Source organism: Pleurodeles waltl, chromosome 6 (assembly GCF_031143425.1).
Source record: "Pleurodeles waltl isolate 20211129_DDA chromosome 6, aPleWal1.hap1.20221129, whole genome shotgun sequence".
Classification (NCBI taxonomy): Eukaryota; Metazoa; Chordata; class Amphibia; order Caudata; family Salamandridae; genus Pleurodeles; species Pleurodeles waltl.
Window position 1 is genome coordinate 645464787 of NC_090445.1, and position 12179 is coordinate 645476965.

General features: G+C 40.1%; 1 protein-coding gene across 2 annotated transcripts in view; it reads right to left on the bottom strand.

Annotated features, from left to right (window-relative positions):
* Nucleotides 1-12179, bottom strand: part of DENND2D (DENN domain containing 2D) — a 528923-nt gene that overhangs the window by 50641 nt on the left and 466103 nt on the right. For both annotated transcript variants that reach the window (XM_069238997.1, XM_069238996.1), the window contains one exon: nt 7138-7377. In XM_069238997.1, the coding sequence (XP_069095098.1) occupies nt 7138-7377 (240 nt within the window). The remainder of the gene's footprint in view (nt 1-7137; nt 7378-12179) is intronic.

The following is a 12179-nucleotide window of genomic DNA, read 5'->3' on the forward strand; positions in this document are numbered from 1 at the left end:
CTAGGCTTTGCTACATGAGGTCACTGTGTGTATTGCCGTTTTTGCGGATCAACTGCTCTCATTTCTTTTAAAAGTCCTATACACAAAAGCTCAAGGAAATAACTTTCAGTTGTGCTACATAATAATACGTTGTATTTTATATAGTCCTTCATACTGCTTTTTGGGCGTTTTTAGTTCAAGCTTTTTACTTCAAGCTTGACAGTACAACTGTTGCCAAATATTTTGTAATCAACAAACAGAGTTGTTAGTGCACTACTTATGGAGAGGTTAAGACTTTGCCTGCATGTACATGACTTGATTGGGCTGAATTTTTAAGCTTCCACCCAAAGAAGTGCTTGAATTGCACATCTTGGCATGTGGCAAAGTTGATACTCAACACAGCAGAGCTCAGTTGGTCATGGCAGCAAGCTAATGATCATGGTCATAAGCCTGATCGTTAATTATGAAACGTTATTATGCAGCCAATATGTCTGACATCTGTGTTGTAATGTGAAAAGCATATATAACATGAACCCATTTAATGGTGGGTTTTTATACTCTCTATGAGAGGCTGCACAAAAGGATTTTGATTCTCACAGATTACAGTAATAGGCAACGATTTAGGCGTTGGTTACCACATGTGACAAACCATGAGTATTGAGGAATTGCTCCGTAAGAATCGTTGTTAGGCCCTCTTAGGAGAGATAGTATTTTGACTAGCCACCTGTAACTTTGTATACCTTTCAAATTTTTTAACAGTGTGCCTGATGATTACCTTGTGGGAATGCTTATGCTCAAAACAGTAGGTCTGAGTTGGTTATGGTGACAAGCTAAAGTCCTGATTGGTGCACTGGGAAAAGTTTACTGCTATAGGTCTGAGCATATCTAATATGACATGTAAGTATTTACTGTTCACAGCATATGTAAAAGTCAATTGGCCACTAAGGATAGATTGTTAACACAAGGTGATGAAGGCTGTAGACCAGTATTTTGTTACAAGTAATCCCAAAATGTATCTGAGTAAACAAAGTATTTGGTTTCGAGTACCCCTATGAAACATGTTGGGTGAAGAAGATTTGCACCATACTTTTAGGAGTGATAAGGTTTGCGTTGTTAGCTGAAATTTAGTATACTTGTGTATTTTATTACTGTATAGCTGATGGGCCATACATAAGAAAGTCAATTTTTAAAATGTTGACTACAATAAAGTGGATTAAAAACTGTTGAGGAATAATGTTGTGTCCCTCATTATTACTTATGACAATTCCAGAAATATTGAATTTTAAAAGTTGTTTTGTTACATGCATTCTTTAATTTACCTAACTGTACACTAATAACCCCTTGGAAATCCGAAGCACTACCCTACTATGAACGCTTTTATACACCCTTCAATGAACCCTGAAAATCCCTTAAAACTATCCTTCGCTGAACCTACAAACCCCTTATGTTCCCTTCTTACTGCCCTTACATGAACTCTATAAATCACTTACCCTTAACACTACCTTTCACTGGACCTTAAAATCCACTTACTACCCTTTTAAGCTACTTATTACTGAGCCCTAAAAACCCCAAACCACACTTTAATGCTACCCTTCCTTAAACCATAGAAGACCCTAACTACCCCTTCATGTTACCTGTCTCTGAACCCCACCAACTACTTACTAAACCTTAATACCACCATTCCCTGAATCCTAAGAAAACGTTTAGTAGCCCCCCGCTCTTCCCACCTTCACTGTAAATGCTCCACTCTACTTTGGCAAGAGGGTGTCCCCTCACCCCTGCTCCCCACACACTCCCCTTTGCCCTATAAAGTACAAGATTTTTTTTATTTGTTCTTTGCAGCCACAACTTTTTTCATTCTAGTGTTTCAATAGACAATATTTTTGATGCAGCTTTTTTTCAGTTTGTTTTTTCCACAATATTTTACTGCAAACCCCCTGATGGTTGCCTTGTGGGAAGGCTTATCCTCAGGACAGTAGGACTAAGCTGTTTTGGTAACAGTAACAGCCAAAGGCCCGATTGGTGCATTGGGAAAGGTTATGCCAGATGTTATGGGTCTGATCTGTTTATTAAGTTACAACAAAGGCAGTAGGTAAGATTTGTTTTTTACACATGTTAAAGTCAATAGGCCTTTAATGGTGCATTGTTTTTGTGCTGTGGTAAGGCCTACAGTCAGTTATTTTATTACATGAAATCTCCCAGATTACCTCTGTAGGGAAGGAATTTGGTATTGGGTGACCCCCTTGACAAACCCCAGGGGTAGAAGATTTGCAATTTATTAATTTGTGCTAGAATCTCTTCAATGCCTGACAGTTCTAGCTGTCTACCAAGATGTAGTAATTAAGAAACATTATTAAATACCTGTCTCCATACATTTAAATGTATATTCAGATAGATACGTAGAGGGCCTATAGGTCAGCTCTCTTCTGGCATTGCACTGTTTGAGTGTCATTTACACACTGTGCTTCCATCCGTGACAGCTTATTACATTGGGCAATGTTTCAGTCCACATCAGTTATTAGCTCTCTTGGCCATGTGAATGACAACATTTTCTGATAAGTTATGCACATCCACCTGGAAATGTGTGAGCATCAGTGCAGGGCTGGTTGTCCACTCCTTTTATTTTCTCCTTTTATAGTTCCCCATTCATTTTTTGCTTCTTTTCTTTCTTTAATTTTTATTAGGATGATACTACAGCTCCCCAGGCAGTGCAAATGGACCACTTGCTTGCTGCTCATTTGATATGCAGCACTCCATATCTCGCATGGCCATTTACTCTAAGCCTATCAACCATTTTGGAAAGCTGTTGTTGATAGTGTATCATTGTTTTAGCATTTCAACATGGCCAACATGTTGGTACTAAATGTTGCTGCCACACTAGAACGTAAATGCAAGTACATACAATACCACTGCAAGAAGAACACCTGCTATACAATACCACTGCAAGAAGAACACCTGTAATTTGTTTCATGTTATTGCAAGCATGTGCTCACCATGTTTGCTATTATCTGACATTGAGTTTGAGTGTATTATTGTAGATGTTTCAGAGGGTGAATGCAAGAATGAGTCAGAAGAGTGCAAAGATGAGTGAATGTATGATGTCTTATTGAGCACCTAAACCCATTAAGGGGTACTTTTATTCATAAGCCAGGCCTATTGGCATTGTTAATGCTTTGCTGAATATTGCAAATTCCTAATTACTATTACCCAATTTATTCATACTCATTTTTTCAACCTCACAACGATGAAAGGCGGTGTTGCCCTGTGATTAGTTTTCCAACCACCAAACAATGGAAGGCTTAGGTGCCATGTGGGAAATCGAATTGTGAACTGCAGGTCACAGACGATGCTAATAGTGAGCGTTGAAATAATACAGCTATGTTGCCAGCAAACCAAACAAACATGTACAGTTCCCTCTATCAATCTGTACTTTCTTCTCACCTGCTCTCCGCCAGGAGATATTTCAAGTACTTCACCCCGAGCCTGTGGATCGGCTCTAGCTCCCCATCACACTTCAAAGCCTACCACTTAGTGCCCACCCCCTGCCAACTTCCTATCTACATAACTTGGTAGGCGATCCGTCATATCAAGTTTCACTGCTATGGCACTCTCCGATTCCCAGCCTGTGTCTTGAAGCGACCTTACATTCTCCTGAAGCAACCTTACATCAATATTACAATGTGGTTGACCGCTATAATTTCTAACCTGTAGTATTTCCCTGCAGACTAACGTTTTCAAGCGTTCATCACTTGGCTCAATATGAAAATAAAAATACCTATACTAGCCACAGTAACCCATGAAAACCTTTAAAAAATGTCTCCTAAAACAAAATTAAAATATACAACTCAGAGCGCAGTTGAAATACCCAATATTACACAACAGTATCAGTTTGTTACATAAATTATTGTGCTTCTTTTGGGCATGATGAAATACTTTCTTTTTTACAAATTACCACTGTAAAGTACTATAGGACTGAGAAAAGCTGCCGTTTGACAAACAATTAAAAAAAAAAAAAAAGTTTTTTGTGGTGCTGGTGCTCAAAACAGCTATTTATTGATGTGGATGGAGGCCGTCAAAATTATAAACCCACATAAATGTATTTTTGGGAGAAACTTCGTTGTTAACGTTTTAATTTTACCAATGCCAACAAAATGTTTTTTTAAGCTGCATGTGACTCCTCATTCAGAAAGCATGTTTTGGTTCAAGTCCGATGAACCTGTACTATTTTGGACCAGACTTAATTGTTTCTTTGGATAAAGACGGTAGTAGGACCATTGAACAAACCTTTATAAACTATACACACCATATTTGTGATTTATTCTAAATTGTTTTGCTTGACTACAGACTCTGCTTCGTAACCAATATATTAGCCTATAATTAGGGTGGGAGGTTGGTTTGTCAAATGCTCATGATTAGATGGCTCGCTCGCATTTTTTAGGTTGAGCATAGAAGCGCGCAAGTGCTGCTTTTTCTGACGTGTTGGTATGTATCTGGGCTTTTAACCACGCCCACCGCATGCCCATCACTATCACTCATTCATGGGCTTTCCCTTCAAAAATCGTTTATTTTTGTTTGTAAATGCTTTACGTTTGTTCCTCCTTGGGGCAGTTTAGTTACCGTCTTGGACACCACCCCTGTTACATGGCTATTTGCACTTTTGCCAATGCGTTTGACTGCGAGTGAAATTCGTTTTCCTTTTGTGCACTGCTTCACGCTGATGCCATGGTGCTTTGAATTGGCTCGCTTATTTGAAAGTGTATTACTTTTCATTTTCAATTTATGTGGAAAAAAAGTCTGGTTAGTAGTTTACAACGCTCAGAGCTCTAACTCGAGCAAATGCAAGACCCATTGCATTGCAAATTCTTGTTGATTCTCTGCTTTTGTTTGGAAGAGTATCCTCCTGATTTATGTGTTTGTTTCACCCTGTTGTTAACAGGATAAGAACATCTTTCTACTGCTGATGTCAGGGACCTATTTTTCGATTTGCATGTTTCTGTGACATTTCACTTTTTGCTCTCAATTGGAGTACACAACTCTTCCTCATCTCCCTGGGCCCCTACCTCCAGATCCTCGAGTCCAGACTTGTCATTGGAGAAGGGACAGAACAAAGGTCACCATTTGCCAGTAATGCCTTTGCCACTGTTTGTAAAACTGTGATTAAAGAACTGTCAAAGCCAACACTGGAGGCAGGCCATCTTGGTATTGTATTTTGTGTACTTTATAATTGTTACACCATTTCACAATGGAAATGACATCGCATTTGGATGCTGAATATACATGCAACGTAACAGCCATCTTGCAATGGTACAACAATAATGAAGTATTGAAAATAACCATTGCAAGATGGCCGTCCAGCGCAAATGACCGCACTAGTCCTTAGGCCACAATTGTACATGCACATGTACAGGCAACAGAGAGGAGCGAGACAGACTGGAATGCCAAAACTTGCTTTATTTTACTGATAGATGCACTGGTCGGCACCAGGTGCACTGGTGTGCTCAATGTATTGCCCCTTTCAAAAGGAATTTACATTACTGTAATACACATGTTTAATGTATTGTCCCTAACAGTAATGTAATGTGTTCTTATCTCCTTTAAGAGGAAATATATGTCTAAAAGTGGCTACAGGCTTTAGAGTCTACCACTGTATCTGCCTTTTAGGCCCTACAGAATTTTCCATCCACTATCTTGGAGGTTAACAATACATAAGGCAAAAAGGTCTGGAGTCAATATACAGCCCAGTTTTTAAACTTTAGTGGGTGGAAGCAATCTGGAATCACAGTTTAGTGCAAAAATAACTTCCTCTCCCTTTCTGTAATCAAATGCATGTGGCCGCATGAAAATCTTATGAAAGACATTTCATAAAATGGAAGACCATACTTCTTAAAGATTGAGAGGGTGATTTAAACTTTGGCAAATGAGCTGCTAAACCACAAAGATGGCAAGAGCTTCACAGCAACCCACCTGGCAAATTTTAAAATCCCTATGTTGGTGGAGGGAATGTTTACCAAAAGTGGTCTCACCGACAAGGCAAGTGCACATTTTGGCAAAACTATAATGTTGGCAGAGACATCACAACATGGTTATAATATAGTGGTTGTCCACAAACAAATCTCAAAGCAGAGATTTGTTTACGAAAAACAAACAAAAGTCCCTCATGCACAGGGATTTGTCTTCCTGAATGTCATGACATTTTGGCTGCATTTCTTCCGCTTTGTGACCTCCAACCCTTAAATAGAGTTCACAAACGGGAACAAAAATATATCTGCTTTGGATGGGTCACCTTATATAGAAAAAGGCCTACCCACAATGATAACCCACGGTTAAGGGTTTCTGATGGCAGAGCCTGTCGAAGCTTAGTTGTTGAAAATCAAAAACCAAGAGCTTGCCTGCCCAGAACACAGGCAAGGAACTAAGAGTTGAACACACGAGACATTCACTGTTTTTTGGTGGCTAGCCCTTTTTAGGGTCGAGCCTGCGTCGCATGCGTTTGTGCATGCGTTTCGCCTGAGAGACGCTTTAGGAGTTAGAAAAGGTCTCGGAGCCCCGTCCATGTCACGTCAGTGTCTTTCATTGGTTCGTCGGCTTGCCTGTTAAAATCTGCTTGCTTTCATTAGTGGAAGGCACGCATACGTCATGCCTTTTCCGGTGGTCAGCACTCCTCAAGCGCAGCGGCCAAGTACTGAAAACATGCGAGGCTCACTGTTTCCCATCAGGTTTGTGGACTACTTTTTATCTTTTTTTCGCAGCGAGATCTCACTTGGCAGAAGTCGAGCGCTTTGCATAACATCCACCCTGTTACATAGTTAATTGCACTTTTGCCGGTTACTTAGATAATTGTACTTTTGCAGATAGGTTTCACTACGAGTGAACTGTAGCAGCACGATCGCGCTGTTTTTTTCCATTTAATGTGGCAAGAAAAATCCGGTTGGGAGTTTACAACTGCTAATAGCTCTAACTCAGAGAAATGCGAGACTCTATTGCATTGCAAATGCTTGTTTACTCCTGTCTACTACAGGCACCAAGTTTTGTGAGTCCCATTCATATGCCTCTGAAATTATAAAAGGAGGAAGTCAAATGCATGATGGACATCGACACAGTCTATCAAGTAATTACAAGTTAAACAAGTACAATTGGGATAGGTGACAATGCACATACCTTCTTGTGATGCTGGACTTTTTTCTGCTTCCTGTATAAATATTGAAAACATCTGCGTTTTCACCAATTTTTTCACAAATCTTCGAATTGACTTGGACTTTATATCTTGACAGAATGTTTTTTCTTGGAACGTGGGTGGCTCATTTCTGCTCCGTTTAATGTGTGACGTGTAATGTCCAACTGTCCTGACAAAGAAGTGCATGAAGGTATCGGAAACATTCTTGTTCACTTGCTCTGGTGCTAGAAAATAAAATACAACGTGTTACAAAATCAAATCCCCGTGGGAATTTTAAATTCGCAAAGAAAATATCCGTGTTGTCTATAATCTGGAAGAAACACAACTTGAAAAATAAATGTCCTCTAAAAATAGATGTTTCCTTTATCGTGCTACCAGTTATTCCGTACATATTTTTCATTTAGTTCATCAACTCTTTAAAGTATTTCCTGTGGAACAAGATTTTGTTTGTTGTAAATGTGTTATGGGATGCGAAAAGGATCCTTTCTCTGGTATTCAACTCATTGATGCAACCCTTCCCACATGTATGCAGACAATCTATAGCTGCAGCTGGAATCAGTGAATCAACCCAAACTCATGGCTCAGGTTACCTAAGCTTTTATTTTGCAATTCGAGGTTTTTGTTTCCAATTTGCCCACTCACATCTTTTGAAGAAATTGCACAAAGAAAGTGAAAAGTAAAAACAGGCAACTGAAAAGTAAAGCCATCAAAATGCCTTAAAATGCTCAGCTTCCCTTTTCACCATTGATGACGCAGAAAAAGAAAGTCCGACATATATTCATACATATCGTACAATCAAAACATGTAATGTAGTGTGATTTTAGTAAAGAAAATAATGTACGAGGGAAATTGTGCCCTCGGGGTAGTTCGCCATCATTGTAAACGAGCTTTATTAATCATGAAGTATTAAAAATGTAGTAATCCGTCATAATTGCAAATGTATGCCATGATTTCTTGTTTGAAAACTGTTTTGCTTATTTTAAATTTAGTACAGGCTTTGGCCTAGTTGCCTGGTTTCAAATTTTAACTGCGTGGTTTTTCCTTGAACTAATGAAACATATATTCTTGCTTGAAGTTGTATTTTTCCAGTAGAGCTGACTGGTACACTTATCTCCAAGGTTTCGTACTAGGCCGGTTGCATCCCCTTTGATACAAGGTCAGTCTCTGCAGGTGCGGACAATGAAGGTACAGATAGTAAAATAATTGGCAAACCATGTTACAATTTGTGTTCCAAGGCTCCAAGGACAGTGTATGCATAAATGAGCGCTAGTTAAAGACAATTTTGATTGGACAATTTGAAGCCAACCTATGAACCCTCCAATGGAAGACCCTGCAGAATTTGGAATGTTTCTTACTTAAACCCACCGGACAAAGAGAAGTCAGCCATATTCCTCGATGCCAGTTTGAAGCCTGATGCCAGACTCCATTTTGGACGACACCCTAATGCCCTTTTCTCTATCCGAGAGAAAGAGACTTTAAGAATTCTCACCCTAGAGACTTTAACTTTGATTTGCCCCCGTCTTGCCCATGCAGTAACTTTGCCCTATTCTCCTTGCCGCTGCAAGGAAGTTTGCCCTTAACTTTGCCCCTTTGAAATTTGCCCCATGCTGATCAACTGGTACCTGAAGGACGAAGACTTTTCTTGAATGCTGATTGTATTTGGTAAATATGAAAGGATAAATGTATTATGCATTGTGTTTTTCCTTTTAGGTACCAACTGCTAATTTTGATAGGGTCCTAGCTAGAAGTTTTCCAAATTTGTGTTGACTAAATTCGTTTTGCATGAAGTCCCACATGCCAATGCTAATTAGAGGTTAGTCGAGGTACTCATTCGATGTATCATGCTAATTTGAAATCTTGTTATGCTGACCAATGTATGCAATTAGTCAAATACAGTTAGTCATATTGGTGATTTGCATTGCGATAACAGAGTGTATCATTATTCAGATTTTACGTAGATTGCGTTTCTTCCGCAGTTATGGACAGCTAGTAATGTTCATAAACATATATCAATTGGTTTTGAGACATATATACATCGTGCTAGCTTTGTTAATATAGGGAAATAAATTCACTAACTTTTAATAAACTGGTGTGGTTATTCATGACTGAAAGGTCATGGTGCGCCGAAATACCAACTGTTATTGATTTCTGATGTGCCATATTGATCTATTAATTGAGTATTGACTACCGATTACAATAGTTATTGATTATTGATCTGAGTGACTCGATTATTTGAGGATGAGGAGAGCCCGACTCAGTTAAAAGATTCACCGACCTCCAACGTGTCCAGATACAGGTAATTTATAAGGGCTGGACGCGTTATCAGTAGATGGTAGCAGAGATTGATGGTTTAGCCCTTTGGGACCCCATCCGAACGATAGACAGAGTCAAGTTAGAATTTTCTTTGATAAAACAAGTTGGAGAGATGATGATGCCCTAAGTTCCCAATGACTTTCCCGGAATCTCGGAGCTTGCGAATGAGGAACATGGAGGTATGAGAATGGTCTCAGCGTTTCTAGTGACGGTATGAGTGAAGTTAGAGTTTCGCGCTTGCACAGCTTATCGCCGCAGATTAATTGAGAAGTTTGTGAGGATTTTAGGGGGGTTAAAAGATATTAGAGGTTACTCCAAAGGTGTGAGAGTAGGGAAGTCGTCGAACTTCACGTGTGTGTAGCGCTTTGAGCAGAAAAATTGTCCACGTGGTTGTTGATGTTGAGACGGGCCCTGCGAGGTCAAGAGACTCCGGAGTATGTTGAAAAGTGTATGTGACACTTGTTTGATATTGTGATCTGGTCAGGTTTAATAGGTTGATCGGGCGTGGTCAACAAGTCGGTATGAATGTTGCAGAGTGAAAGAAAACTTTGACTTTGAGATTTGAGGAATTCTAAAGTGCACTAGAATAGTTCATTGATCAGTTGAGAGTAAAGTTTGCGGGTCAAATTTTGCTTGCGAAAGTGGGAAACCGAGAAAGATGGAATAACTGCTGAGGCGAGTGAAAAATCCCTAAGGTTTCTGAAGCGATTGTATTACCTTTCCTGTAGTAAACCGACAGATCTGTTTTATTCTTTTGGTTAAGTGCTCGCGTTATATTGCAGAAATTAGTTTATGAGTGAAGCCGAATGAAAAGAGGACAAGCCGCAGGACTTTGTCAGCCGCAGTGTGTGAGTGTGACGTCACTAGGAGCCGCGCTGGGATAGGTCGGTTGGTGAGAAGGGTCGCGCACGGATTGGACGCAGTCCGTGAAGGGCAATTGGAAGGGGAAAGGCAAGCGAAGAGTATTCCGGGAATTAAAGTCGCTTATTGATTACATATTTTAGAAAAACAAAAGACGGAAAGATGAAATTTTTCAAAGCATTTAAGAGTGCCATGAGGGGAGATGTTTATATTAAAGCAAATGTAGGAGAAGAAACACCGCCTGAGGGTACACCAGCTTACATCGTCATTGAAGAAAAGGGTGTAGCGCCATGTCTATGGTTAAAACAATGGTGCAAACTAACAGAGAAACATGGAAGTGTAGCGTTCCCCATCCACGGGTCGTTTAATCTAAGAGTTTTAGAAAATCTGAGATTTGCGCTATACGACATGAAAGTACCTCCAAGACCAGCACAGTTTGAGGCACTAGCAATTTGGGAGCTAATAGCTAGAAACCAACAACAAAAGAAATTTGAGACAAGAATAAGAAAAGTAGAAAAGACACTAGCTGATGCTAGATGGGACAGCACACAAAAGGTTTGGAGATCAGACGTATTGCAGGGGATTAAATTGTTTCCAGCGATTACCGATGAAGCGGAGACGGAAGGAAGGAAAGCCACCTATAAGACAAACAGGAGACAGTCCAGAGAGAGAGAAAGCAATAGAAACTCGAAAAGGGGAAACGAGTCAGATGATGAGGAGTTCATTATACAATTGCTGAATGATCGCCCACCACCATACGTGGAAAGCGAAAAAGGCTCAAGCATTAGTACTGCCTCTCCAGAACCAATACAGAGTAATGTAACACCAAATTTGAGAATATCTCAGAGGCCGAGCAGCTCCGACATGCCTTTCTCACCACGAATACCACGGATTCAGAGAATGTACCCAGACGTGCCGACATTGAAACCTGCTGATAACTATCAGCCACAGGTTCAAAGGCACTGTTGCGATGAGCATAATATGGGAATGACTTCTGATTCAATGGCGCAGGGAGGACAAAACTATCAGAGACCGACATTGATTCAAGCTGAATCAACACAGTTCTCGATGCCCCAAAAGCAGACACAAGAAGTGCGAGTAGTAGAAAGCTAGTTAGGTATGCCAGCAATGATGAACCACAATGTGGGGATTAACATGCCACAGAATTCGGGGAACAGACATAATCCATATGCAATATCTCTACCTATCACTGTAGGTCCAACAGTACCACTGTACATACAGGCAAATTCAAGCACCAGCGACCAAGGGTTAATGATACAGAATGGGACAGGGAGAAGATGCATAGAAACCACTCCAGAGATAACTCCGATAGCGGAACTGCCAAATGGATCTGGGTCCTTGTCGGAATTTAGTCCAATTCCAATTTGTGCTCCGTCAACCGTAGTAAGGTGACATCCACCACTATTAGTACCGTTAACCTCACAGACTGAAACATTACAGAAACCGTCAGTGGCAGTTGATGTAACTGCTACACTGATGGGACTAAACACGCAACAGTTAACACAATGGTTTAACAGCCTGAACTCCCCACAGAGTACATCTAGCGGGAAGGGAGAAGAATACCTGAATAAAATAAGGTTGGGTATGGAGGCAGATGAACTGGTAGAGGGAACAATGGGTTTGAACAGATTAGAATCATACACAGAGGAAGAACTAAGATACATGTGCCCTAGGATTATAAGAGAAGTGAGCAACATACGTAAGAAGTTACAAGAAATCGCAGACAGAAACGAGATCGATATAGGTAAGACTAAACACCTGAGCAGAAGTTACAGGTTAGACTTTGAGATAAAAGATTTTAAACACATGAGATCCGCAGGGATGAAAACAC